Source organism: Rhinolophus sinicus, linkage group LG02 (assembly GCF_036562045.2).
Source record: "Rhinolophus sinicus isolate RSC01 linkage group LG02, ASM3656204v1, whole genome shotgun sequence".
NCBI lineage: Eukaryota > Metazoa > Chordata > Mammalia > Chiroptera > Rhinolophidae > Rhinolophus > Rhinolophus sinicus.
Window position 1 is genome coordinate 199,278,171 of NC_133752.1, and position 27,771 is coordinate 199,305,941.

Sequence of the window (27,771 nt, forward strand, 5' to 3'; positions counted from 1 at the left end):
ACACAGCGACGCCCAGAGCGGCGGGGCCGGCGTCCCCGGGCTCGGCGGGCGCGGGCGCGGGCGCGGGAGCGGCGCGGGCGGGCCGGCGCGGGGCGCATTGGGCCGGAGCCCGGGCGCGGCAGCGGCGGCGGCGGCGGCGGAGGATGGCGCGCGCGGGGCCCGCACGTGGAGGCCGGCGCGGGGGCGCGGGCAGGGCCGGCTGCTGAGAGGCGCTGCTGCCCCCCGCGCGGGCGCCGCGGCTTCAATGGCGCCATCGCCCAGGACCAGCAGCCGGCAAGATGCGACCGCCCTGCCCAGCATGTCCTCAACTTTTTGGGCGTTCATGATCCTGGCCAGCCTGCTCATCGCCTACTGCAGTGAGTACCGCGCGGCCGGGCCCCCACACGGCCCTTCGGCCCCGGCCCCCGGCCCCAGCCCCAGCCCCGGCCCCGGCGGGCTCCCGGCCGGCCGCCCGGAGTCCGCGCGGAGTTGCGAGCTCGGAGCGCGCGGTCCCCCAGATTCCGGCCGGTCCTCCGCTGGGCCGGGGCGGTGAGGGTCCTCCCGGCCTCTCGGCTCTCGGGTACTTCGGAGGCGGGCGCAGCTGTCCGGGTCTCCATCCCCCGACTCCGGGGAAGGGCCCGTGTGCCAGGCCCCGGGTGGCGCGGCGCGTCCCTGAGCTGCGATGCCCGCGGCTGCCCAGCGCGCTGCCGCCGCTCCCGGCCCTGGCTGGCGAGCTAAGCCCAGTCGGCGACTTCCCGGCCCAGCCGCGCGCTCCGGGGGCGGCGGCAGGTCCGAGGCGGGCGGGCAACACTGCTGGGGTTGTCAGCGAAGCGCCCTGTCCAGAACGTTCCGCTGGCGACACTCCCGCCGGGGACGAGGGGGAAACGCGGAGGCCGAGCCCGGAGCGCGGCGCCTCAGGCAGGAGCGGGCTTGGGCTCAGACGCGGGGCTGGAGCTTCTGCCTTCCTGGGAAGCAAGGTGCAGGAGCTTTCTTAAAAAGGAGAAGTGAGGGGTGGGGTTCCTGGAAAGGGTCCACCACCACCGCGGGCATTTCGCGAGTCGCGTCCGAGGACCTGAGCCGGCAACCCAGAGAATCTGGCGCGGGGCTGCGGGCTCGGGGCTGGGGTGGTGCGGGCTTGCTGTGAGCGCCGGGGACTCAGGCTGCGCGCGGGGGTGGGTGTGGGGTACTAGCAGATCAGGAACAGGCTTGGAGGTCGGCTGGGGTGAGTGGGGGTGGGCTGTGCCCTGGGTACCGGCTGTGGTGTGGGAGAATGTGGGGTGGTCAGAGTTCCCGGGCACAGCCTTGGGACTGGGGTGGGGTTGGGTGGTCAGTGAGTGCTCCGGTCACAGATCGGCAGCTGCTGGGGGTGGGTGGGGAGTCCTCGGGGTCCAGGCTCCAACCTGGATGGCGCGGGCTGCTCCACTCCCAGGCTGGCCGCCGGGCACAGGCTCCTGGTCCTTTCCCATCACAGCGGAAGGGAAGGACGGGTGCCTGCGAACACCTGTCATGGAGAATTGCCAGGGGCGCGGAAGGTGATGGAAAAATATGGATTCTTTAAAAAAATAATAATGATAAGAGAGGCCAGAGCCAAGCCTTGCTCCGCAGCCACCACCTCGCAGACTGGGGCCTCCTCGCTCCCAGTCCAAGTCTTCTGTCTCCCAAATGAAATTGCAGCGGAGCCCGGAGCCCGCCCGGAGCCGCGGCGCCGTCGCCCTAGTCCTGGGACAGCCCAGCCCACCGGAATCGCGAGGGAAGCCCGGTGCCCAGGGCGGGAATTGTCCTACTTGTTCCAGCCGGGTCGTGCATTTCCTTACAATTGTTGGCGACTGCTGGACACCGCGCTGGTAGGGGCCTTGGAACGGGAGGTTCCCAGCTGGGTCGTCACCCCGGCTGCCCAGGCTTCACCACCACCCGAGGTGCTCAGGGCGCGCCCCTGGGAACGCGCTTCCAGGCTCAATGCTGAGAGCGGATCTGGGGGTTGACAGGCGTTTGCACCGGCTCCTGGGCTCCCGAGGCCATTGGGGCCCGCGCGCAGCATTCACAGGTCGGAGCCGAGATGGGCTGGGCTTTCTTGCTGATGTGGAAAGGGTTAATGGCAGATAAACTCCCGCCGCACCGAGGAGGTGCCATTTGAACGCACTTTCTGGTGGCATCACGGGAGAGGGGCTCATTCAGCAGTGTTTGGGGGAAGGGACTGTAGCGCTCTGAGCCCCTGGCGCCCTCCCTGGCCGACTCTGGCCACAGCGTCCTTGGGGCGAATGGGAGAACCCTCAACGGCAGGCTGGCCTTGAGGCAGCCCTCCAGGTGGGGAAAAGAGCAGCTGATAATCGTCAAGTACACGACACCCCCGCCCTGTGGCTTCAACACTTCACACCCCCAGCGCGCCAGCCAGCCGGGGCCTCCCGTTCCCACCTTCACAGTGTGTACAAGTCTGCCTACTCCACGCGCCACTGCCACAGCCGCCACCTGAACCCAAGGAGGCATCGCCTGTGCTCATCCTGACACTGAAACCTCCCAGGACTGGTGCCTGTTGCAAGCCAGGTGTCAGAGAGCAGCTGCTCAGATGAGCTGTGGAACCTGAGATCCGTGTCCCACTCAGCCTGCCTTTGGGAAGTCTCCCTGGAATCCTGGAAACAGGTTTTCCTCCAGGATTAGGACGTTTGCTCACACCCTCATCCAGACCAGCAAAAACCACTAACAACAAGATTCGGTTCACCAGACTTTCATGGCTGTCTCCATACCCACACATGGAGTAATCGACACTAAGATAACGGTCCCAGACATGCACTTGGAGAAATTAAAACATTTCACTAAAATACAAAATAGACATAATAACAATTTATAGCTTGGCACAGCAGCCCTGGAGGCAAAAAAACCCAACTTTTTATTTATTTATTTATTTTAGAACTGACAAAGCAAGTAAAACGTAGCCGAAACAGTTCCCGTGATTTCCGCTCTCTTTTCCGATAGATCTGGGATGAAGAAGGGTAGTTAGCATCCTTGTTTGTAAATTGTTTTTGTATCAGTCAGGATTTCTATTACCCCAAATGTTTTTGTGCTATGGAGCAGATATGTTCCTATCCAGCTAATTAGGGAAAGTGCTAAGTCTCATGCACGATTCAGTTTTCCTCCCTATTAAATCTGTGCCTGTCTCGGCAACACGTAAGGTGTTCACTTCCTGGTGGTGCTGGAAGAAAAGAGGATTATTTCCTGGCCTGGTTTTCAGTGCCAGGGTGTTCTGTGCTAGGCCCAGTGAAAGACCTTCCTTCTTTGCAGCCTGCTCAGATCCGTGTTTAAGGCGATGGGCTCCACCCTCTGGCTGGAGAAAGACCTGCAGGCCCCAATTAGGTTAGTTGCTATAGTGACACAGCCTTGTCATTTTCTCCTGTTGGGGAAGAATTGCCAGGAAAAGCAGGAGGAAGGGGATGTGGGCTGGATGGCTTTCTTTAAGATGCATATTCCATCTCTGTGTACCTCCCGTTGACAGACGGGCTGGACACAGTGAAGACTTGACTTGGGGCCCAGAGCACGGACCATGAGTGAGAAAGGGGAAACCCCTTCCTTCTGGTCTGGGGGGAACCTCTGTCGTTGTGGCCTAGAAAGGGCTGATTTAAATCGTCCTCCCTTCGCATATCTGGAGCAGAGAGGTGGACCTGGACGTGCTTCCCAGATGGAGCGGTTTGACTGTGTGCTGGGGTCTTTCCACCCTGGCTCAACAGACTGGCTCTGATAACGGGGAAATGATGAACTGGTGAATGCCTTACGACACGAAGCCTTGACTTTGACACGCATACGCAGTATTTAATTCAAACATGGAGACACGGTGCTTTAGCACAGATTGCATGTCCGCTGTTTGGGACAGCTGGGTGGATAGACGTCCCTGGCGTGGCTGTGGGGGGAGGAGAGTCTGTAAGTTAAAGTACCAGGGATCCATGTGGGGAGAGGCAGTGTGACTGTTTCTGACACGGATTTTTTTTCTGATAAATCCCATCAGAATTGAATTGTATCTTTAAGTAAAATCTCATGTCCTCGGCGGCAACTATGGAGAAATTACAAACAACTTCAAAATTGTTTTAATCCATTAGAATACTAACCGAGCGTAGGCTCTCTGATGTCGTATTTCCTTTATAAACACAATTTATTGCATATTTAGGAGAGATTAGAATATGCCACTTTCCTGCTGTTCAAATTTTATTTCTGGGGTTCTCAGAGAGGTGAAATTGAAAATACTGGAGGCTTAATGAAGTGATGCCATTCAGAAGTTGATTTCTCATCTTTTTAATTTTTTTTTCTCCTACTGTTTTTATTTGATGAATTTGTGGCATGAGAAATGTGTTGCTTGTGTCTTTCAGCCACATAAAGACATGTTACCTCTGTTTGTGGGGTTCCTATGAGTTGACTCCATGCCCAAGGGTCAGCAAGGTAGAGGTGGCTTTGCCCCTGGAAGCATCTCTGGGGCGGAGACCCCTGGGGGAAGGATCTGGAGGGTCCAGAGCAGTGTCCCTCTTGATGACAGCTCTGGGTGACGGCCAGGCAGGCGGACTGCGTGCCACTCTCCGCTCCCCAGTGCCATTCCGTACCCTTCCCCCGCAGACACTGTCAGGAGGGTCCATGCCGCTCCACGATTCTCCCTGGCACCTCACTCCTGCCAGTGAGGCCGCAGCACAGTGCGTCCGGAAAGCCATCTGTGTGGAAGGCTCAGCTTGCTGCATGGCGCTCCGCTGCGTGCGGCCCTGGAATCCCGTCTCAGGACTGCATAGCCCGGGATGAAATGCGCAGACCAACTTTTGTGGCTTGAAGTATTTTCAGGTGACTTTTATGGGCATAATTATGGGAAACGTTATGATAATGTGGCTCTAGAAAAGGGAAAAAAAGCAGAGCCGCCGAATCCCCATTTCTTTATATAGCTTCACAGCTGTGCCCATTTAGAAGGGCTCGTTTTTTTGCATTGAAATGTGGTACTCTGGAGTTAATGACCTCTACAGAATGCCACCTGTCACCCAGAGCACCATGGGTGACAGCCTAAGCGATACGGAAGAGATTGACAAGGAGGACCCGACTCAGGCTGTCCCCTGTGCTGGGGGACCAGACGTGGGAGGAAGAGCTGCCGAGAGGGAAGGGCTCGGAGACCTGCTCGTTCCTGCTTGTTTGGGCGTTGTCATGGCTGGTCTCAGGGCCTGCACGGCCCACGGGCTGGTGGAGTCTGTGGCGTCCCTTTATAAATGCTGCCTTGCATACAGGGCCCTGAGCTGGAGATCGGGGTGCCAGGGCTGCCCCGGTGCTCCTGTGGCTTCTGTGAGGGCCCCGGGGGCTGGCCTGGAGGCCATGAACCCATGAACCCGCTTGCTGGTCCAGCACCCGCCTGCTCCTCTCTCCACACCGTTTCCAGAGCTGGGCCCAGAGCTTGCACGGGCTGGCAGCGTGAGCTGTCTGTGGGGCCTGGCTTTCCAGAGCCAGCCGAGCAGCTGGCAGAGGATCTGGGACTTTTCTCATCTCTCTGTCACCCCAGTGAGTGGGGTGGGGGCTCCCCGAGGCTCTGTAATGTTTACTTACTTATTAAAATGGCTGGCAGTTGTCGAGTGTAGAATAACTTCTGTCTCCAACTAGGCAAGTGGGACTGCTCCGGAATCCCCTGGGCCCCTGGCTTGTAGGAGGCCCAGCTCCAGCTTCACGAGCCAGCACTGTCCTCGAGAATGGCGGGGCAGGCCACACTGTGAGTCTCCCTGGAGAGGCCTCACTCATCACCTAGAGCTCCTGCCTCCCCATCCCTGGCAGGTAGCCTGCTGTGGGGTCAGCCTCCCCATGGAGGGCCTGGCCTCGGTAGGGTCCCACGTGGGGACCTGGCTCCTCTGGCATATCTGAGGCAGGTATGTTGGAGGGACGGCCCCAGACATCTGAGTGAGGCAGGAGATCTGGCTTCCAGCTTAGTCATATGAGTCATAGAGAGATGGGCAAGGTGGCGGCCATCGGGACTTACATGCTCGTTGGGGGTCTGGGTGGGTCAGCACAAAGCAAAGGCAGTGAGGAGGGGCTGCCGGCCTGGGCCAGGCACGCTGTTCTGATGGGTTCTTTGCTCTCTCTGGTTGCAGCCGTCCCAACCTCAGACTGGCAGGTAACTCCCAAGAGTGGCAGGTGGCAGCCAAGCCCAGCGTCTGGGGCGGAATACCCTTTCCATGTCTGGGACCTTCGTTCTCCCTTCCTGGCTTTCACCAGGCCCCTGGCCCTCCTGACACATTCGCATCATTCTCGGTGGTCCCTCTGCCTCCAGGCTGGCCCCCGGCCCCCACCATGGCTCCCCTAAGGATGGAAGCCCTGCACTAGCCCTCCCCACCCCGCGTCTCACTGTCACCCCTGCTCATGTCGCTCAGGGACCTTTCCTGCCCTCCTAGGACTCTGCATCCGTCCGTCCTGGCACCGCAGAGTCCAGCCCGAGGCCTGGGTCATGGGGCGTCCGGTCGTAGGCACATGGCGAGCGCGCGTTCTTGCCGCACACCCGCCGTGTCTCACTGCGCTGTTCCGCGGCCTAGCAGGGCCCCTCCATAGTGCCGCCCAACGCAGGAAGGGAAGCGTGAGCTGGGCTGGTCCTGGGGCTGCCGCCCAGTTAGAGAACCCCTCCTCCAGGAAGCCCCCCCGGCACCCCCGCCTCATCTCCCTCCCCACCGCCGTCTGCGTCCATCTGGACCTGTCAGCGGGCACTTCCTGCCTCTGTTTTAGGCTGAGCTTCTCCAGGACGTGGCTTATTGCTCCAAGGGGATTGAATGCCAGCTTCTCTGACCAGACACTCATGAGCCTGGCACCCACCACAGTGAACTGTGACAGGGCTGGGGCTGAAGGTATAGAGGTGACAACTACAGACTAAGGGTGGGGCTCAGGGCCTGGGGGCGGGGCCCAAAGGCTAGGGGTGGGGCCACACGACTGGGGGCGGGGCCAACGGTCTGGGTGTGGGGTAAAGGGGTGGGGGTGGGACTGGAAAGATGTCCTGTGAAAAATGGAGTTGCAGGATCCCCTAGGATCAATCTGGTTCTAACGCTGTCTGATTAAAAAGAAAAGAACAGAAGAAGGTGTGGAATCCCAGTGAAATGCTCCCTGATTATAAAGGATCCCTGGCAGGACTTCAGACGGTCCATGAGCCTCACCTCGGTCTCGTGGCTCCGGCTCCGACCCTCCGCCAGGCTTATTCTTCCTGCGCGCTTGCTTTCTTCTGCCGCCCCTCTGCTCGGCTGCGCCCCTCAGCGCTGTGACATTTGGGCCACGTCCCTCTGGGGAGGGGCCATCGTGGGTATTGTGTGGGGTATGGGGCAGCATCCCAGAGCTCCACCCACTCCACTAGCGTGACAACCAAGGGTGTCTCCAGACCTTGCTGTGTGTGTGTGTGTGTGTGTGTGTGTGTGCGCGTGTGTGCGCGTGTGCGTGTGCGCGCGCGCCCTGGGGGCAGAATCGCCACCCCCCACCACCACCGTTGGGACCCTTGCTTTAGTCTGTGGATGCCCAGTCTCCACTTGCACGGGTGTTCCTGGTTTGTAGAATGAAGACCCTGGGCCTGGGGCTCAGAGCCGGTGCAGTGACAACCCCACGGCATTTCTGCGGCTGAATGGCCAGTGCGGGGAGGGGACATAGCCCCAGACACCTCCCCCCGTGGGCACAGTGTCCTGGCCTGACTCCTCCTCCTGGCCTGACACGCTCCCCGCCCTTCCCCGCTCCCCGACAGCCTGGGCTGCTGGAAAGGCTGTCTGCTGGGCGAGGAAGGTGTCTGCACACTTCCACACACCTCTGCTTCCCAGAGCGTGGAACCCGTGCCAGGTTCTCAAGTGGCTTGCAGCCTCTTCTCTGTCTTCATTTTCCCATGTCTCACACGTAACTGCATTGCCGATGGTGATAAAGCTATTTAGTTGTAATCAAACGTCCCCGATCCCACGGTGACAGAGGACCCCCTTCACCCTTCCCACCATCTACCCGCTTGTTAATTACGCTTGCCTTTGCTAGAGGTACTCCAGTCCCTAGGCAGGATTTTGGAGAGTTCTGTCTAGAGCCCATTGGAACAAATGTCATAAGTGCCTTTCTCTCCAGAAAGTTCTTCTGGCAGCTTCCCTTAGCCTAGAAGCTGCCTTTATTTCAGTCTTTGGGTGTGTGTGGGGAGCCAGAGTCGGCTACATACCCCCTGATGGAGCTCTGTGGTTCCCTTTCTGGTCCAGTCTGCTCCCACCAGCCTGTCACTGGGCTCTCTGCAGGGAGAGTGGGCTCAGACCCACTCTGTGCCAGGATGCTACTGGCCTCGTGGAAGCCTGGTTTTGTCCCGTTGGCTCCCAGAAACCACCTTCCCCCTGGGGCCTCCTCCCACACGGGTGACCTCCCACCGCCCCCACGGGCCCACCTCCCACCTCCCACCTCCCACCTCCCGCCCGCCCTCCTGTGAGTCTCACTTCAGTGTTTCCTGCGTCATCTTCCCGCCCATCTTCCTCCCCTTTTTTAGGGTGAAAATAGACCTTCCCTCCCTGGTCCTCACATCCATGGGGTGGGCACGGAGAAGTCCCTTGGCGCACGTGCATACAGCCTGCAGTCTCCCTGCAGCCCCAGACCCAGCCCTGCTTTTCACCTTCAGACTCTGCGTGTGCTCAGCCAACCCCCTTGTCTGCAGTCCTGGGTAAGGAGAGGGAGGTTGGGCCGTGATTTTCCTTCCCGGTTAGTTCCCAACCAGCGAGGTTGGATGCACGGCTGTGGCTGGTGGCTTCCTTTGCAGACGGAGGCTGGAAATGACTTGCCTGGAGCGGGGCTCGGATTGGACACGGAGCTGGGGTCTCCCTCCCTGTGCCGGCTGCCTCCACTGCCCATCCTTTCATGCCGTGTCTGTGTTTTGTGCAGGCACACGTGTACACATGCCACGGAAATGCATCCTTTGCCTTCCCTTTTGGGCCTCAGTCTCCCCACCTGACGTTGAGGTGCTCATGGTGTGAGGACAAGCGCGGACCTTAGTTTTGTGGGTCTGTAATCCTGGCACCACGCGCCACAGCACAGGCCTGCCTGGGCCTGAGCCCCTCCCCTGCCGTGCGACACCAGGCACAGGGACGTTTCTTTCTACTCAGTTCATGGGCTCAAGGGCCAGTGGATTTCCCTGTAGTGCAGACGATGAAGTTGAAACCACTGGAGAAACACCTCGTGCTTTCAGGCAGGGACTGGTCACTCAGGTCGCCTGGTGCCAAATGAGCTCGGCAGACCCGAGGACCAGGGTCCCAGAGCACACAGCGTGTGGCCTCCTTGGGCGGGCACCACCCGTGTGAGCAGGGGCTCCCGAGGGTTGCGGCTGTGCCCACGTCTGCCCTGACTGGCTTGGAGAGTGAGCCCTGTGAAATCACTCGCTGACAGTGTAGACGTAGCGGCAGTGCCTGTAAGGACGTTGCTAATTGGAAGTGTGTCGTTGGGGATCTAGCTTGAGTAATAGTCGGGAACTGGGTTCCAACCCAGCTCCCTGCAGTCTTCCCTGGCTGACCGTGCACCATGCCACAGCCACCTCGGGGCGCCCGCCGCACAGTCAGGGCTGGCGGAATGCGGAGGGTGGGCCCAGGCCCGGCCAGTCTGCCCAAGGGGTGTCTGCTGGGCCCGCTGCTTACCTTGAAAGATGCAAATGAAAATGGAGGCCCATGCTTGGGGTCCTGGCGGGGGAACAGCCCAGAGGTCCGGCCACACCGTCCCACGCCACTGCTGCCAAAGGCCCCTTCCTTAGGTGACACTGTGTCTGACCCATCACCACTGCCCAAGGCTCCCCTGGTTCCAGACCAGCCAGGCAGGCCCTCCCGGGCTTCTGGCCCTGCATTGCTTGCCAGCCCCTCTCAGTCACACCCACCCTGCAGATAGTCAGAGTGATTGATTTCTTGGGCTGTCACTCTGTGTCACACAGGCCGCCTGCCAGCCTGCAGCCCCCTGTCCGGGTTGCTGTGCCTCCATCCTGGTGGGCCGCCCCCTGCCCGCAGGACGGCTAGATTCTGGAATGGTGACATGCTGTGGATTGACTAGAGAGGGCCCTTCGGCCCCAGGCCCATGCTCACGGCCTCCTGTGAGCTCGGGCCTGGCTCCTAGCACAGCCGTGAGAAGTCCCAGCCCGTTTACCTGGCAGGTGTTGTGCGTTTGTCTGCACCTGCGCTCAGCCCACCACCCTTGATACAAGACGTGGCAGTTGGGCGTGCTCAGCAGATGCTGCTGGAATGGAGCCGACTGTCACTGCCTGGACGCCCTCGTGGTCCAGCCTCGTCTGTCCAGAGCAGAGGTTCCCAGGCACAGGGGCCGTGGCTGGGGCCGTGGGTGCACATCAGAGGTACAAATACTCACCGTGTAAAGCAGGCCCTCTCCCTCCTGACCTGGGAAACCTAACAGGGCGGCCACTGGGCCCACAATGGGCAGGCGAACAGTCCAGAAGGTCCAGCCACACGGTCTGAGTGGTGTCCTGGGCGGGGATGATGTGGCCTGACTAGGGCAACAGGGCCAGGCCACCCAAGAGGGCCCCCTTTCCCTGCCCTGGAGCCTCAGTGTGAGCTGGGGGATGGCTGGGCTCCTCTTTGCTCTCTGTACCCCCAGGATGGTGGGCTCAGCCACGGAGGCCGTGCTCCAGTGCTACTGCAGTCCCTTGTTGTCATGTCACCTTTGGGCTGCTGTCCCCCACGTGGGCCTCTTCAGGGCATAGCTCCTTCCCTCAGCGGTGAGCCCTGGCCCCCCAGAACAGCCGGAATGGTTTTCTGAGAGGACGGGCAGAATGGAGTCCTGCGTGATGAGGGTGGGTAACCGGGGCCCTGAGCTGTCCCGCCTGCTTTGTCGTCAGGTCCTGAATGTCAGGCCGTCAGGGTGGTTCTGCCGGCATCCTTGCGGACAGCTGTGACAGGCCAGCTTCTCCTCACCTCTGCACTAGGGGCTCACCTGCTGTCAAGGAAACTCCAAACCACAGTTACGTGGAGGGCCATCTCTGAGTTTACGAGTTTACCCACTCACTTGTAAAATCCCTCGGATAATGAGATGACAGGGAGGGGCGGGGGTCTTCCAGGTCCAGTGGACCTGATGCAACACCGGTGGGCTTGGAGCTGCACGAGGGTCCATGGTCTCGGTCCGCAGATACCGAATGACGCTGGGAGAGAAACACGCTTGCTGTCTTTTCGAGGTCTGACGTATATTTGGTTCATTACTTGTTGAGGAACGTCATTTTGGCACCCGCCCATGGCCTGAAGCCTTGGCGCTTCATTTTGGGGTAGATTGGACTGTTCTGCAGAGCGCTTTCAGGTTATGATATTTTAGTAGCTAAAATGCCAGCACCTCAGAAACTGTCAGATGCGGCTGGACTCATCTGAATAGCCTCTCTTTCGAAAAAACACATTGGCTCTATTTTTAAATTAATTTCCTCCTGTAGCATTCCATTACCTGAAGGCGCGTCCCAAATATAGCCGAACGCCATTAATGGGTTGTATAGGATTCCTGTTAATTAATCGACCATAATTTATGTGCTTCGGCTGCTGCACGGCTGAGGCTGCAGAGTGTGGCCACATACTCCACTTGTCTCTTTCCTTCACGGGCTCATTTTGGGGAGCCCGGCCGACTCTGGGGTAAGCTGTGTGGGAGACAGAGGCGGTCCCTGTGCAGGGGGTTGGAGGACCCAGCAAGTCACCTGAACTCACCATGCTTGCAGCTGGTGAGGTGCTCTGCTCCCCGCACGCCTGCCAAGGGAGTCGGGCTTCCTGAGCAAGTGCTTGGTCTCCCCTGGCAGGGGGACAGTCATCCTGAGAACGGGGGTTGCATGCTGGAGGTCCACCTGGGTGACTGAGACCAAGGTATGGGTGCACTGCATCGTGCCAGGTGTGTGGGGACCTCCACATCCTGCCCCCCGGGCAGAGGTCTTTGCCCTGCTTTCCTGGGCCTCCCAAACCACATAGATTCTGTGCAAAGTCCTCCAGACCCAGCCTGGAGAGAGTGGGTTGATGAACTTGCAAAGGTTTCTGAACCCCACCCTGTGAGACGTGAGCTCCTCAATCAAAGAAAAGAGCAAAGCATGTCACCAGAGCATCTGGGACATTGGAAGTGGGCAGCCAGCGGCCTCTCCAGTGTGACATGGGCCACTGTCACATGACAAGCCACGCGCCTCTGTAAAAAGACTGCGCTTTAATCAAAATGGATGTTAAGTACACTGTAAATAGAACGGCATTTGCTGAAGGAGGTCAGCGTTCGCTCTGGTCTTGCTTTCATCTTCGTCTCGGGGTTCCTAATGCAAAGCCCACACAGCAGCCGGTGGCACAGGCCGCCTCCAGCTCCAAAGCACAGGTGCCTGTGGACGTGACGCACGAACGGCATTACTGATGCTGTCGTCACGGAGATTGTGAAAGACGCCCAGCGGCCGTCACTCTCTCAAGTGGTCCAATGGTTTCTGTTATACCCTGGGAAGTGGCCGGGGCACCCAGAGACGGGTCTGTCCACTCAGCACATCAACCACCCACCATGACCTGGAGGTGTGGGCAGTGAGCGTGCTTGAAGGGCCCCGGCTTCAGGCAAGCCATGTGGAGGCCTGGGACCTTCTTCCGCTGTCACGTCACGCCTGGGTTTGACCCCAGTGATGGGGCGGGGAGCTTCTGAGAAACAGATGAGCAAGATTCAGCACCACGGAGCAGAAGTGTGTCACCCTGGACGGAACCTGCATGGGGGTCTGCCCTGGGCTAGAGTGGCCCTCGGGCTGGCCAGTTGCCTGTCACTGCAGACGCCCAGCGCAGCCCCGACCTGGAGCCGGCAGAGCTGGTGACGCCAGGCGGTTGCAGCTCTGTGCTGTGTGTAACCAGAACCTTTGCCTGTCAGACTTCTCAGGTGTGACGCAGGTGGGCGTGGTGTAGACAGCCCATGGGCTCACCTGTAGCCCAGGGAAGCGCCTGCTGGCCAGGGGCCGTGCAGCCCTCTCAAGGCTTCGCGGGCTGTGGACTCGAGGTCTGTTGGCCCAGCATTTATGGAGCTTCCCTGCGTGTCAGCAGGCCCCACGCCCAGGTCCTGCTACCTGTGCTCAAGGGGGAAGGCGGGGCCTCCGTCCTCTGTCTCCACCCTGTGGGGGTGCTGCTTTCTTACAGGGCGCTGAGGCTCTGAGGCGCGGACCTAGTTTCTCCATTCGTGTCTCCCAGGTGTGCTCGGTCAGAGCGTGCAAAGAGCAGGTGCTGAGGAAGTGGTCCCCAGCTCGACTCCTGCTGTCAGTCGTTTACATGTGGGTACATGAGCGTCTATGTGGATTTTGCTGACTAGGGGTTGTGTGGACACAGGTGCCCCCCTTGTTGACCCTGACTTTGAAGAGAAGCCATAGCAGGTGTTTCCCCCCTGGTTGGGAGAAGGGCCTTTCTCCACGTCCCAGTCCACTCACTGCAGGGGTCCTTGTGGCCTTTCCGTGTCTTCTGGTCCTACCTGTAGCCCAGACTGACTCTGTGTTTGCCCCGTTCCGTTCTGCTCAGAAAGCACGTGTGTCCACGTTGGAGGGTCTTCTCAGGCCAAGAGTTGCATACTCGGCGACCCCCAGAGGCTGAGGACAGAAGAGGAGGAGCTGGCTGGGTCCCCACACCGCTGCTTAGCAGGTGTCCCTGAGCAGGTCACCTGCTAGCTGGGCCTCACCTGTAAAACCAGGCTGCCCCGTGCTGCCCTGCCGGTGCTGACGAGAAGGAAGTACCTTCAGCATTGGGTCAATACCCAAGCCGGGGCCAGTGCCACCAACCAAGCCCTTGAGTCCTTTGAAGGAATGGGCCTGAGGAATTTTCTGGAATGTGTTCACTAGTCTGTAATCTCCCTGTCCGACCAGTGGACTCTCTGGGCTTTCCCGGTACGCCATCAGTTCAGAGGATAGGTGCCTGGTAGGCTCTCAAAGGCGGCATGGATGTTGTCCTAGAGGTGGGTGATGGGAAACATGCAGAGGTGGCTGGTCCCCGTTGGGGACATGATGGAGGGCATGCAGGAAGCCCAGGGCTGGGAGGAAAAGCCGGGGACCTGTGGGAAGGGCATGGAAGGGCATGAGGCGGTCGCAGCCAGAACTGAGGGGACGCTGGCCCTGCTCCAGGTGTCGGGAGGGGCCCCGTGTGGGGAGCTCAGCCCCAGCCCCATCCACCACCTGTTTCCTGTGTACAAAGAGGGGTCTGGAGCGGCCGTGTGTCCAGGGATGAGCGTGTGTGTCGAGCCCTAAGGTGAGGAGGGTGCTAGTGTGCTGGGAGCCCTGAGCACGTGCCCCCTGATTGTCTCTGACACGGTGACCATTGGGTCAAGGCCACGGGGTCCAGGTTGTGGCTGCAGCTCAAAGAAGCCTGCACAGTGGGCATTGTGAACCTGTAGCCTCACAGAAGGGGAAACTGAGGCTACGAGACGGGGGGCACTTGCCCAGGGTATTGCCCGGAGAGCAGTGAGGGCCCAGCTGGACCGGGGCTGGGGCTCGACGACAGGCTGCCTGGGCAGGGACGTGCTGGCCGCCCAGTGGGCATCTGGGTGCACCTGTGGGCCGGGTGGCACTGTTCACGTTTTACCCAAGTTCAGAAGTTGCTATTTTTGAAAACCAAACTGCCATGAGTGATTATAGTTTTAGGATTAAATGTAAGAACAAACCTTCATTCGGCACTAATAGAATTCAGATCTGATAGGAAATGAAGGGTGGGACTCCACTGTGAACAGCTGTACTGTGTCTGGGGAGGGGAACCAGCCATATCATTGAGTCTTGCTCAGGCCCCTGTGAATTGGGGCAGGCCTCCTCCTCCAGGAAGCCCCCCCGGGTCCCCCCACTGTGCCATGGCTCCCAGAGGACAGCAATGCCACCCTGCTCTGCACCCTGCTGACCTGTGGCCTGAGGCCTCCGAGTGGGCAGAGGGTGACAAGCATGGACACTGAGACGGACGACCCTGCCGTTGCCCAACTCCACCTGAGCAGGCTGAGGTCTGGGCACTGCACTGCATTACAGACCCCTGCCAATGCTGAGAAGCCCTCGGGACTTACAGAAAGCAGTTTAGTTGTCTGCAGAAGTCCCTCGTTTGGTACCGCTCTGCCCTGACATGAGTGGAGGGGTGCACCAGGTACGTGCTGGCTCCCACGGGCACTGCTGTCAGCTGCTGTGCAGATATGCTCGTCGGGTGACACCAAGCAATTTCAGGGTTGGCCGGGACCCTAAAGCACACAGCTCCACTCTGCTCTGTGCTCCTCTGGGAAGCAGAAGTGCAGAGCCCCTGGGGGCAGGGCAGCGGGGCAGGGTCCTGGAGGGTGAGCTGCTCAGCAGCTGCCCTCGCCTGTGCTGTGCATGGTGCCCAAACGGGCCATCTCCACCTTAGCCACATCGTGCCCCCGGGCGCTTGTGTTTCATGAGGGACAGGAGTGAGGGAGCTGCCCCCACTTGCGGGCAGGGAAGTGACCAGCCTGGCGTCTGGAGGAGCCCCACCCAGGCAGCTGGCCTCCCAGGCTCCTGCTGAGCAAACTGAGTCAGCTGCCTAGAGCTTCCCCGGGCAGGTGAGCACGTACCATTCTCTCTGGTGCCTGACACGGTACCTTAAAGGGACGTCCTTCCTGGGGCCCTGTGTTTGCACCAGGAGGCCTGTCCTCCCAACTCTGCAGAAAAGCCGCTTCTCAATTTCAATTTTATAAGACGCACTTGCTGATACTGAGTGGGACCTGGTGCTCCCCCGGGGACAAGCCCCTTTGCCCCGCAGCCGGCCAGCAGGGCTCCTACCGGGTGGCTTAGCACGGCCCGTGTCTCTGAGTGTCCAGAACAGAATGAGCACGTGCGCCTCCGAGGCTCCAGACTGCAGACTTTCCTCTCGATTAATGTAACAACAGTAAGTCAGGAGAGGTGGCTGTGGGCACTGGGGACTTGGATGACGTGTTCTTGGCATCACACTTCGGTGACAAGGCCAACTGATTATTTTTGTATTACAATCCCCAGGTCTCGTCAAATGATTAATAACTTCTTGGGGCACCTGTTGCCTCTTACGGGTGTAACTTCGGTAGTCGGTATGCCTTTGCTGTGACCTTTCAGTGTGGGCTCTCTCTGGGTGTCTCGTGGGGTGAGCGTTCTCCTGTGTCAGCAGAGCAATATGACATGCCGTGGCAGCGAGCGCTCGTCCCTTAGGTGTTTGCTGGAGTCCCGGGGACAGCTAACCGCTCCCTTCCCAGGGACATGGCCCATCCTCTTGAGCCCTGTGGCTCTCCCCAGGTGGCCTCTGTGCTGGGTCAGTCCCCTCCCCATCGTCAGCCAGGTGATTCATCCTGGTTGAGAATCACCAGCCTAGGCTCTAGGAGTTGAGCACAGGACTCACCTCTGAGCTCCTCGGCTGACAAGGCAAAAAGGGAAAGTCCACTTGGTGTGCGGCGATGTTTGTGCACCAGGACTCCTCTCAGAACGTTGAGGCAGCACTCACAGGGCTGTTGGCTCCCAGCGTCACTCTAGCTGTGGTGGCACCTTGACACATCACCTCTAGCCTCCCAAACCACGCAGGGCGGCACTGCTATATCCATTCTTAGGGTGAAACCGCAGAGGCTTAAAGGTGGACCTGCTGCAGGCCTCCCAGCTGCACACCCACCCTTCGTGAAGCGCTAGCACCCAGAACCGGAAGGAAGAGATGACCTTCACCGTAAGCAGGAGGTGCCCAGGCTCCACGGGGGCTTGTGGGGTTTCTGTGGGCTCTTCCTGTCCCCCCACCCCACCAGGGCCCCTGAGGTCACCATCAGTCATTGTGGGCAGTGTCCTTCCTTCTGGGGTCTGAGCACAGAGACCCCGCCTGCCCAGGGCAAGCCCGCCAGCCATCCCGCCAGCCCCCAGCCTCACGCCCTGTCCGTCAGTGTGTTGGGGACAGGCATCCTTGCTGAGACTCGGTGCGGCAGCCGCTCTGCAATGGGCTCGGCTGTGTCCCCATTAACTTGGTGGCTGCTACCCGAGGACTAATTAAACCAGATGGCGGTAAAACCCAAGTGGAGGCGCGGAGATGTTTTTACATTTAAGTTGATCAAAATTAGGTGGGACAGCATATGCTCGTGGAGATGAATTCTGTAACTGCGTACTAATGGCTTTTCCTAATCCCCTTCTTGGGGATCTCAGCCCAGCTCCCCGCTGCACCGCTGACTTCTCGCTGTTCCTAGTCTCCCGTCACCGAAACCTCTGGGACGCTTGGTTTTGGTGCAATTCAAGAGAGCGGTACATTCCGTGCAGACGTCTCCACTGTTGGGTGGCAATCGCAGCTGAAGGAACCCCAGCTCTCGGCGGGAGCCAGGGACTCGGTCAGATGGCCTCTCCTGGCGATGTGATTAGCTCTGCAGGGTAGGACTGAACTGCTGGGGGTCCCTGAGAGCTTCTGTTGACCTGTTTTGTCCTTGTCTCCCCGGGGTCATTGGGCTCAAAAGCAGAGGTGGCCCCTCAAGGATACCTCACCCTCGATGGCCTCCACTGGAGGCCAGCGCTTTCTGGGGGACAGTGGCTGCATCCCTGGCCAGGCCCATGCTGGCCTGCCTCCCCAGGCAGTGTGCAGACCCCTTGCTGGGGCTGTGCCCGGTGTGCGCGGTGGGCAAAGGCCATGGGGACTGCGGGAAAGTGCCCGCTGCCTCACCGGGAGCCAGCTCCCACCCAGCGTGGACCCTGGGGCTCGTGCTGCGGTTCTGCCTGGAATGCTGGTGGCTGGTGTGTCAGCACGTGGACATCTGGGGCTTCTGCCCCTGGGCCTGACTCTGGAGGCCTGTTCCTTGCAGGGCTTGCATTGAGCCCCAGGGAGAAGCAGCCACTCGCTGGAGAGCAGCAGGCCCTGGGCTGGGCTGCCACTGCCTGTCCTGCTGCCTGGACACCATGTCCCTTTGTCCAGGAGCAGCAGTGAAGCCGAAGGGCTGGCCTGCCTGGCCGGGGCCCTGGGCCGTGGTCAGCGCGTGGGGCGGGACCAGGCTGGCCTCCTTCTTTCTCCTCCTGACTCCCATTCTTTCTTCCCTGGCCTGCCTTCTCTGGGCAGGCACCGTGGGGATGAGATCCTGGAAAAGCCCACTGTGTTTTCCAGCCCAGTAATGCTCACATGTGACAGCACGGGACCGTCCTCATGAAAAGCGCCTTTGTTTATTTGGCTAATTAAGAAGTAGCAGCAGGCTTCGAAAGGGGCCTGGGCCCCACATCTCCCCTGGACGCTGGCCACTGTCATAAGGGGCTGGGCAAGTGCCGCCAGCCATTGGGCAGGATTCAGGGAAGACCTCCCCGGCCAACACAGCATCCTGCCTGTTCCCGGGGGGCCTCTAGTTCACGGTCAGTGCGCCGTTGCCGTTCTGTCCTGCAGAACCCGGGAAGCTGGGGTGACCCTGGGGATGGACACAGGACTTGGATCTGAGACCCGATGCTCCCTCTGCTGGGAGGCCCAGGCACAGACTCAGCTTCCTGAGGCTCGGTTCTCTCACCTGTGAAATGGGGCAGTAATGCCGCCGAGTCTGCTGGGCGAGGGCTGGCTAAGCCTGCTTCATGGGACCCCATGCTAATCAGTGCCCGGGGTCCGCACAGCAGAGCCCGGTCTCTGCACCTGCTGGGGTGGCTAAAGTGGCACCTGGAGTCCACGTCCTGCCCGGCTGAGTGGGCATGCAGGCACGGGGGACACGTCACAGAAATCCTCATGCAAGGCTTGCAGAGAATCAAAGGTTCTGCCTCAGACCGTTACGGGGTGTCCTGATTGTTGGGAGCAGCAGGCCTGTGCCCAGCGCTGAGGGCCGGCCGGGGGTCCCCACTGAGCTTGCCCCTTGCCGACACGGCCAAAGTGAGAGAGTTGCAGCCTCTGAGAGCTGATGGGAAAAAAAGGGAGACTAATGTCTGGGACCACATGTCGCGGACTCACTGAAGCTGGTCCAGTTCTCCGCTGGACGTGTGGTGGCCGGGACCCAGTGCGCTGCTCGGCCTCTCGGCTCAGGGTCACTGGCCTGTTGACGGGGGGTGGGGCGCAGCGGGGCGCTTACCCCGAGGCGTTAGGTGGCCTCAGTGTGTTAATGCAGGTGAGTCATGGGCTCAGGGCACCTCCCACCCGAAGGACTGCCCGGCCACTATCACCATCCATCCCTGTCGTCGTCATCGCCACCTGTGACCTCACGGGGACATGTGTCCTGGCGAGGATGCCTGGTTGTGGGCAGAATGGCCCAGGGACCCCTCCTGCCCAACAGGCACCTTACTTTCTCCATGAGGCCCAGCCAGTGGCACCTGGAGTCCCCGTCTTGCCCAGCTGGAACTCTGGCAGTGGCGCCTGGAGTCCTCCCGAAGTCCACTGGGCTGGGCCATTTGGCCAGTTTACAGATGAGAAAACTAAGGAACCCCCCCCCAGAAGAAAACGTTCGCTAAAGGACCCTGTACCACTAACGGGGGCTCTGCCCAGTGTCTCCACAGCCAGACAGACAGTCACTCTGAGAGGCGACAGTGCTGTCACCTCCTAACCTAGAAGCCGTTTTTATGGGCTCGGAGGCTGTGTCTGAACCCCCAGGAGCGATGGGGGGCCCAGCATGATGAGGTGTCCAGTGACTGATCCCCCAGGAACCATCCAGGGCTTGGGATGGAGGGCCTGAGACCGCAGTGCTGGCCAGGAGGGCTGCGGGGATGAACCCACCTCCTGCATCAACAGGCTGCAGGGGCTCCCCCCAAGCAGAGAGTTCTGGGGTCGTTTAAATTTGAAAATTAACATGAAATCAAAAGAGACAGAGTAATTTTTCATTCTGCTTGAAAGGTTATTTGCTTTCTCAGCCGATGCTTAGTGTACTGATACATGATGTCAAAAGGTAAATGATTTTAAACCAGATTCAATTTAAATTTCATTACATATTTGTAGGAGACGGAGGCTCAAGAATCCCTCACCTTCTCTTGGAGGATCTTTCACTTTTAATAACTCCAGTGCCTAATACCCTAATCTAGTCATTATGCAATCATGTAGCAGGGGTGGTGCAGCTCGGAGTGTCTGTGAAGTAGCCTCTGCTCTGAGGACCGAGCGGTCCCAGGGGAGGCAGGCGTGAGACCCAGGTCCCAGGAGCAGCTCGGCCCAAACACGGGTGCCCGCAGGCAAGCTGCACCCTCCCAGAGCCTCTGTCACCCTTTCTGCCACGGAGGTGGCCTGAGCAGCTGAGCCTCCTACAGACCTTTCCCAAAGCGGGAAGTGACAAGAGCTGGGCTCCAAGGCTCTCGCCCAACTCTAGTCTTGGTTCGATCACATAGCAGCTGTGCAACCTTGGATCATTTACCCAGCCTCTCTGTGTATGTCTCCCCACGGAAACAGGGGTAATGGTGGTAACACCGTACTGGGCTAAAGTCATGTCCACATGGGGCCTCAGAACACGACCTATTTGGAGATGGGGTCTTTGTAGAGATAGTTAAGGTGAGGTTGTGCTGGAGTAGGGGGGCCCTAATCCACTGACTGGGTCCTTATAAGACGGGGAGACGGATGCACCAAGGACACAGGGCACCAATGAGACCCCTCTACAAGCCGAGGGAAGCCAAGGATGGCCAGCAAACACGAGAGGCTGGGAGAGGGGCCTGGGGCAGTGTCCTCACGGGCTCAGGAGGAACCCGCCCTCCCCACACCTTGACCTTGGACGTCTGGTTCCAGGCTGTGAGAGTGTCCCCTTCTGCTATGCAAGCCACGCAGCGTGTGGCACTTTGTAATGGCCACCCTGGAAGTGAAGGCACTACGCCTGGGTGGCCCTGGGGGTGCCAGGAGCTGACATCTGTGCGGCTCGCCGACCGTGCCCAGCCCCAGGCTTACCTCATCCGTCCTTCCTTTTCCTGACTCACCACCTGCATCCCCTCCTGCCACAGCCACAGCCAGTCAGCTCCTCTCCGAGCCCCCATTCCACGTGGGAACATGGTGGGGCTGGAGATGGGGAAGGGCCACGTCAGCAGCCACAGCTTCTGCTCTGGGTGGTGGACTGACCACCGGCAGCCTGGCTCTGCAGATAAGACGCACGTTGCAAGGAGGCGTGTTTGAAGTGGGCCCAGGTGAGCGGCGTGTGTGTCTCTAGGGAGACGGGCCAGACCCTCTCGCATTGTCGGGGCTGTGGGCTCACCGGGAGAGGCAGTGAGTGGTCTGATGCTCACAGAGGGGCTTGACTCCCAGGGCGCAGAGCAACGGGAGGCTGGGCACAGACGCTGGGCTCTGGGGACTCAGGGGAGTGGCAGGTTCCCCGATGTGGTCTGGAAAGTGTCAACACGTCATCCGGTCTGCGGGGGACCTGTGACCTGGGCTTGCTGAGGGTACTGCTGCTTCTGAGGTTCCGCGTAGGAGGGGGCCGTGGGCCATACTGACATACTGACCTCCCAGACTGTGGCACCACCCTGGGCTCCATCTGGGGAACGAGAAGAGAGCAGCCCCTTTCAGTTGTCGCACGGTTTTCAGCCAGGGCTGAGTGACTGCAGGTGTGGAGGCTGCAGGTAGACACAGCACCGGGGAGAGAGAGGTGGGCAGGACACAGCTTGAAGGAGACTGTAGTGGCCCTGAGTCTGGAAGGTTCCATCGGACAGACCCTGGGCTTCAGTGCGTTCCCCAGGCCAGGGCCACAAAGGTCCCAGGCTGGGGCTTGGCTGGGTCTGTGATGGACACAGAGAAGGGCAGAGAAGAGCAGGACCCAGCAGGTCATGGCCCTGCCCATGACATGAGCCACCAGCTGCCACGCCAGTGCCAAAGGCTGGAAGAGCCCCGTGGGTGGGCTGCAGCACGCTTATGTTTGAAAAAGACGTATATTTGTAGGGGGAACTTGGGTGTGGACGGCGTTTGCCTTGGAAATTAATTGCCTGGTGAATTCCTCCCCCCGCGGCTGTGGCAATCCAGGGCCCGGGTGTGGAACGCGGGGCTGCGACTGGGTTTCCTCTGGCCCATTTCACCAAGTGTCGACTTGTCACCGTCCACCGGCTTTATTGACCCAGGAGGATGTTGCTCTTAAATGCACACATCTGGGCACTTTTAAAACATCCTGTTGGTGCTTCCGGGGAGCTCTGCTCCCCATTCGCTTTTATTTTATTTTGTAACATCCAACAGTGAGGAATAGAAGCTTCGGATCCTGTCCCACAGACCCAGGGGTAAGTGTGCAGACGCTCCAGGCTCTCCTTCCTCCGTCGCTCTCCCCTTTCTCCCCTGATCTGCGACGCTAATGGCATTGTTTGTTCCCGTGCCACACAAGAAAAGCGCAAGATAATCACCCAGGCATTAGTCATCATTAGGCTGGGGATAAAAACAAAGAGATTCTACAGCGCTGATCCCAGGGCGGGCGTCCTGTCTGCGACAAATGGTGTTTATTTCAAATGTGGAGTGTCAGGGCTGCAGGCCGGCCAGCGGTGCCCAGAGGAGGGAGTGGGGCTGCAGGCGGCCCGACCCGTTGGGCATGAAGGGTGGTCAGGACAAGGCAGCACTGCCACTTGGAATCACCCTGTCTGCATTGGATTTGTCATTAAAGCATCCGGCTCACTTCTGGGTGGCGTCAGCCGTTCCCTCATCTGGCATCGGAGCCCTGGGGTGGGGGGCTCGTGGCTGCAGAGGGCACTGGAGGTCCATCTGGGGCGAAACTGTCCCAGAAATGGAGCTCTGGCTGCCAGCCAGGAGTTCAGGGTAGAGCACGCACAAGGGGATGGCACCTGTCACACCCCTGTTGTTGTGTGTTCCTTGGGAATGGCGTTATCTGCGAGGAAGGGGCCAGCTGAGTGACTCTGGTGTCAACAGTTTATTCTTTTCCCACAAAGAGGCTGGGAGGTGGGCAGCCAGAGCTGGCGCAGGGCGGGCTGGTGTCACCCAGGATGCCCACCTTCCATGTCCACTGCCCCGTTTGGTGAGCTGGTGCCCTCTCAGCCACAGGGAACCTCTGTCTCTGTCTAGACAAGAAATAGGGGGATGAGCAATGGCAGCCACCTCTGGGACCCCCAGCAGACGTCTGCTTCCCTCTCAGCCAGGCAGGCCTGGGACGGGGCTGCCACAAGCAGTCACTCTGCACTGATGTTCTGACCCCCCCTGATGAGTCCACGACTCAGCCTCTGCCAGCCAGCCCAGTGCCTCCTGTCCAGGCTCCTGGGCCATCTGGTCCCGTCCCGCTCACCCTGCCACATGCTGGGCAGTGGACACACGGAGTCCTCACCCCGGGGCAGGTCCACACCTGCGGGCAGCCTTCCTCTCCACACCACTGTGAGCTGGCTCCACCCCTACGTCGTCTTGGATTCTGTTCCCCTCATGCGGCCATCGGCGCCCGACAGCCTGGGCTGTGGCTGGTGCAACCCCACGCTCATTCTGCATTTGCTGAAATGCTTACAGGGTGAGTGTGGACCTGGTGGGGCTTGAGTCCCAGCCACGCCGGGCGAGGGGAGCTTTCCCAGGCTCAACCCAGAGTCTTCCTCTGCCTGGGACTGTCACTCCTTCCTTTTAAGTCCCAGCAAAAGTGAGACGCTGAGACGTGCAAAGAGCAGGAGGGCGTCCTGGCAGTCATATTGGTCCTGCATGGACGTCCAGCGTGGGTTCTGTGTCCCCTCAATGTGGGTGGGCTGGTGGAGTTCAGGAGTCATCAGCCAGTCAGCCCAAGGAAGGGCTTTGAGCAGTGAGACCCGGGAGGGGCCTGGTGAGGCAGGGAGTGTCTTCGCGGCTCCAAGCAGCCGTGGATCTGCTGGACCCGCCTCGTGTCCAGCCTGTCCTGGGCCCGGGCAATGGGCGATGAAGCTCCCTTGGGGAACCAGGAGCTGTGCCAGTCGGTGTTGTGTGTCAGTTCCTCCCAGTAGGAGACCAGGAGCGGGCAGGTCTTAGAAGACGGCAGCCAGGGACTGGACCAGGCAGCCTGGGGTCAGCTTCAGCCCCTCGGCCACAGTTCACCCAGAGAACAGGGTTCCGGCTCGCGGTCTCTGTCTCGTCCTCTGAACTTCCCAGGGCCTGGTTGACCCTGGACCCGACACAGGTCATGGAGGGACAGTTGTCCTGGGCAGCAGTGTATCCAGGAGGTGGCCGCGGCCTCATGGCTCTCAGAGGCTGTGCTGCGGGCAGGGCCAGGACAGGGGGCCTTAGCTGGGCCACACCCTGTGCCTGTTGGCTGGTCTGGGACCCACTTGTCCTCTGTAGTTGGACAACAGCATTTGGGGGGGCAGGGGCTCCATGCCAGTCCATGCCCAGCCTGTCCAGGGGATCCCATGGGGCAGACTTGGACCAGCCATGGAGTCAGCAAACTCTAGCGGACCCTCCCATGTGGCTGGCTCCTGGTATTGGGCTGGGACATGGGGACGAATTGGTTATTTCCCTGCCCTTGGTGGTGCGGGCAGGGACAGTGCCCTGTCTGAATGCCCCCCTTGTCCCCAGAGGCTCTGCCTCCCACTCCTGGCTCCTTGCTCTGCCTCTGAGGCCTGCACTTCAGGAACCTCCCCCTGTGCCTTGGCTCGGCCCTCGTGTGCCAGGCTGGCCACCCGTGACTTTGCTCACTGCCACTTGGTGCCCAGCCTTAGCTGAGGTTGAAAGCCTGGACAAGGAGGGGCCCAGGGGCCCAGGAAAGAGCCAGCATCTGGCCACCACCCCCATTTCTGGGCAGCCTGCAGTCATCAGGAGACATTATTGGGAAGCCTGCCCCAGCAGCAGAAAGCAGGCTGGCCAAGGTGGGCATAAGGCCAGGCTGGGTGTGGACACAGGGTCCCCTCAGCAGCCACTGGGGGCCTCAGGGCGTCAGCCTTCCCGTAGGTAAGCGCTCTGCTCTCTCCCTCCCCCCCCTCTGTCTCTCTCTCTGTCTCTGTCTCTCTCTGTCTCTCCCTGTCTCCCTCTCTCTGTCTCTCTGTCTCTCATCATGGTGACCACCTTCCCCTGCAGGCAGCATGGCACCTCCGATGAGGAAGACCCTTGAAGTCCCCGCTCCCCCCCCCAAATCCCTCTCCCTCAAGCTCCCTCTCGGCATCAGCCAAGCCCAGCGTTTCTCAAACAGCAGCTTATGACCCTCTGTTGATGTAAAATCAATCTGGAGGGTCAGGATCATTTTTAATGATGTAAAAATATTTACCCACAATGAAATTCCCTTTTGTGGCGACCAGTTCTGTGTGGTTTGACGCCTGTATAGGCTCTTTTAAATGCCACTGTAAGAGAGGCACTCGCCACACCCCGGAGAACTCCCTGGTGCGCCCCCCCAGCCGCTGGCAACCCCTGACCTGCTCACCGTTCCTGTAGTTTTGCCTTTTCCAGAATGTTCTGTGAGCGGAATCCACCTCATGCGGTCCATGAGACTGACTTTTTTACTTCACGTAAAGCGCTTGAGGTTCACTATGTGGTTGCGTGGACCACACTCCGTGTTTTCTTGTTGCTTGGCACTGTTCCGTGGCAAGTGGGGGCCCACAGTTTTCATCCATTCACCCCTCCTAGGACTTGCGGCTGCTTCTAGTTTGGGGCCATGACAAATGAAGCTGCTGTGGGCATTTGTGTGCAGGGTCTGCCTGACCATTAGCCTTCATCTGTTTCGGGATCGTATTTTGCCGTAATGTGACACAACCTCGAGCAGAAAGGTGCACAGCCCTCTCAGTGAAGGGGTGAGAGGGTGAGAGGCATGGCGCCCAGTGCCGTGTCCCACATTTAAGTCGCAACGTCCTTCAAACGTGAATACTGTGGAGTCTGCCTGGGAAGGGAGGCAGCCGGGGCCAGGTGAGATCATTGTTCCCAAAGAAACAACACACAAGCTGGAGACTCAAAGTTGACCTTGTCCCCTGTGACCCCAGGCTTTCCCTTGTCAACACGTTGTCCCTTGAAACATTCACCCACATTCCTGGAGCACGTTCCTCGTGCCCGAGCAGCAGCAGAACTCCTGCCTTGCACCCTCCCCCAGGAGCCCTGGTCTGGGTTGTCAGGACAGGACAGGAGCCGGCGGCTCCTGGGGGTCGAGGGCTGAGCACCTCCGAGACCTGCGTCTGCCCCTTGCTCCCAGCTCCGCTGCTCCTCTCCTGACTGTCCCCGTGCCTGCCCCCTCCAGCCTCGGGGCCCTGCACCCGCCGGGCCCTCTGCCCAGTGTCCTCCCATGTGGCCTCTTGCCTAAGCCCCTGATGGCCACACCGTGGAGCTGCTTTCTGACGCCCTCTCTCACCCTGGCCGCTGCCTCTCTCCCACAGAACCATCCCCTGCTTCCGTCCTGAGTCAGGAGCTGCACACTCTTCCTGTAAAGACCAGAAAATATGAGCTTTAAGGGCCCCGCGGTGTCTGCTGCAGCCACTGCCGTCTGCCTGTAGCTCAAAACCAGCCACGGCCCCTCAGCATGTGGGCGAGGCTGTCATCAGGCTGAGCGGTGTCCCCCCGAAGCTTCTCTGCTGAGTCCTGACCCCAGACCCTCATTTGGAAACAGGTCACCGCAGATGTCATTAGTGAAGACGTCATTAGTGAAGATGAGGTCGTAATGGGGAGGGGGCTGGTCCAGTAAGACTGGGGTCCTTATAACAACACCATGTGGGGCCCCTCATGCCCCCCGGGAGAACACCACGGGGTCATGAAGGCAGAGAAGGGCCAGGTAACACCGAGGTCTCTGCCAACCCCCCTGAGTCTGGGACAGAGGCCTGAGCACACTGTCCTCAGGGACTGGGGGTGCCGACCTGCTGACACCTCGATCCCTGGCCTCCAGACCTGGGAGGGGTCAGCGTCCATTGTCTGCGCTTCCCCACCTGTGGGACGATGTTACAGCTGCCTCAGGAAACGTGGACAGCTGCGTTGGACAAAACTTCACTTAACAAGGGCAGGACACGCGTGGCCATATTTGGCTGCAGCCGCTGGTTTGTAGACCCTGCACTACAGACAGGGGTTGTTTTTCTTTCTGATCGTCTACCTGCCGACACTGCCAGCTTCAGAGGGATGGTCGGTCATTCCGTTATGCGGTTTTGTTCACTGGGGGTCCCAACACCTGGAGCCCTGCCTGGCGCTCAGCAGCTGCCTGAGAAGTGTGTGCAAGTGAGTGACTCATGGGCACAGTGACACGGGCGGTCCCGCAGGCCCCTGTGCTAGGGATCGGTGTGAACCTGTGCTGCCCCCCGCCTGGGGCTTCTTCTCTGTCACCCCCGTGTCTGTCCAACACCGGGGCACCGTGACTCCTTGGGCTCCCTTGGCAAGCTTGCTTCCTGGGCCCCTCACACAGTGAGTTCTTGCCCAGATGCTCAGGTCGCCCTGTGCCCCGTGGGGGCTACTGTGGGATTCGGGGATGGGTGGGATGTGCTTCCTGCCCTCTGGGCACTTGACCTGGTTGGGATAGAGGCATGCGTACACCACGCTGTACCGTGCTCAGCCAAAGGCAGGTTCCAGGGCCCAGGGACCCTGCTTGGGCACTCGCTCTGCACCTCACGGATGGCAGGCTTGGGGCACGAGAAGGCTGGCACACGTCTTGCATGGGTACACCATTGTCCCAACAATCTCCCTGCGCCGGGCGCTGCCACCCCCACCCCAGGCTGCCGTGACCTTAGACCTGCAGGTCCCTTGCTCAGGAGCTTCCGTGCAGCTCACGCACTGTGGGGCAGAGCCCAGACCCCACGCTGCCCTGACCCCCTCCCTGGCACCCTTGCCAGGAGCCGAGGTGACCTCCCTGCCACAGGGCCCTCATTGCCCCTGGACAGCTGACTCCACAGCTGACGGGCAGTGTGGGAACAGGTGCAGTGGCCAAGCCTTCCTCAAACTGCCACCCAGCCCACAGCCAAGGCCCCTGAGTCTGGAGTCTCGGCTCCAGTTCTGGGAGGGGCAGGCCTGGCGTCTGAGAGCCACTGGCTCCTGTTACCTCTGTGTGTGCCAGCTTTGCCCAGCTGACTGCCCAGCTGACTGCCCAGCTGACCACCCGCTGTTCCCAGAGCTCCTGGGGACAGCTCTCAGTGTTACCTCCTTC

The 27,771-nt window shown here is 59.9% G+C and overlaps 1 protein-coding gene across 4 annotated transcripts in view; it reads left to right on the plus strand.

Moving 5' to 3' along the window:
* The first annotated feature begins 65 nt into the window (after positions 1-65).
* The window catches only part of TAFA5 (TAFA chemokine like family member 5), a 170,557-nt gene continuing 142,851 nt past the window's right edge, over positions 66-27,771 (plus strand). For 2 of the 4 annotated variants that reach the window (XM_074326599.1, XM_074326598.1), the window contains exon 1: positions 647-956. In XM_074326599.1, coding sequence (XP_074182700.1) covers positions 662-956 — 295 coding nt within the window. In that variant the 5' untranslated portion in view covers positions 647-661. Of the gene's footprint in view, positions 357-646; positions 957-27,771 lie in introns of those variants that run through there. The other 2 variants (XM_074326600.1, XM_074326601.1) reach the window with 2 other exon arrangements.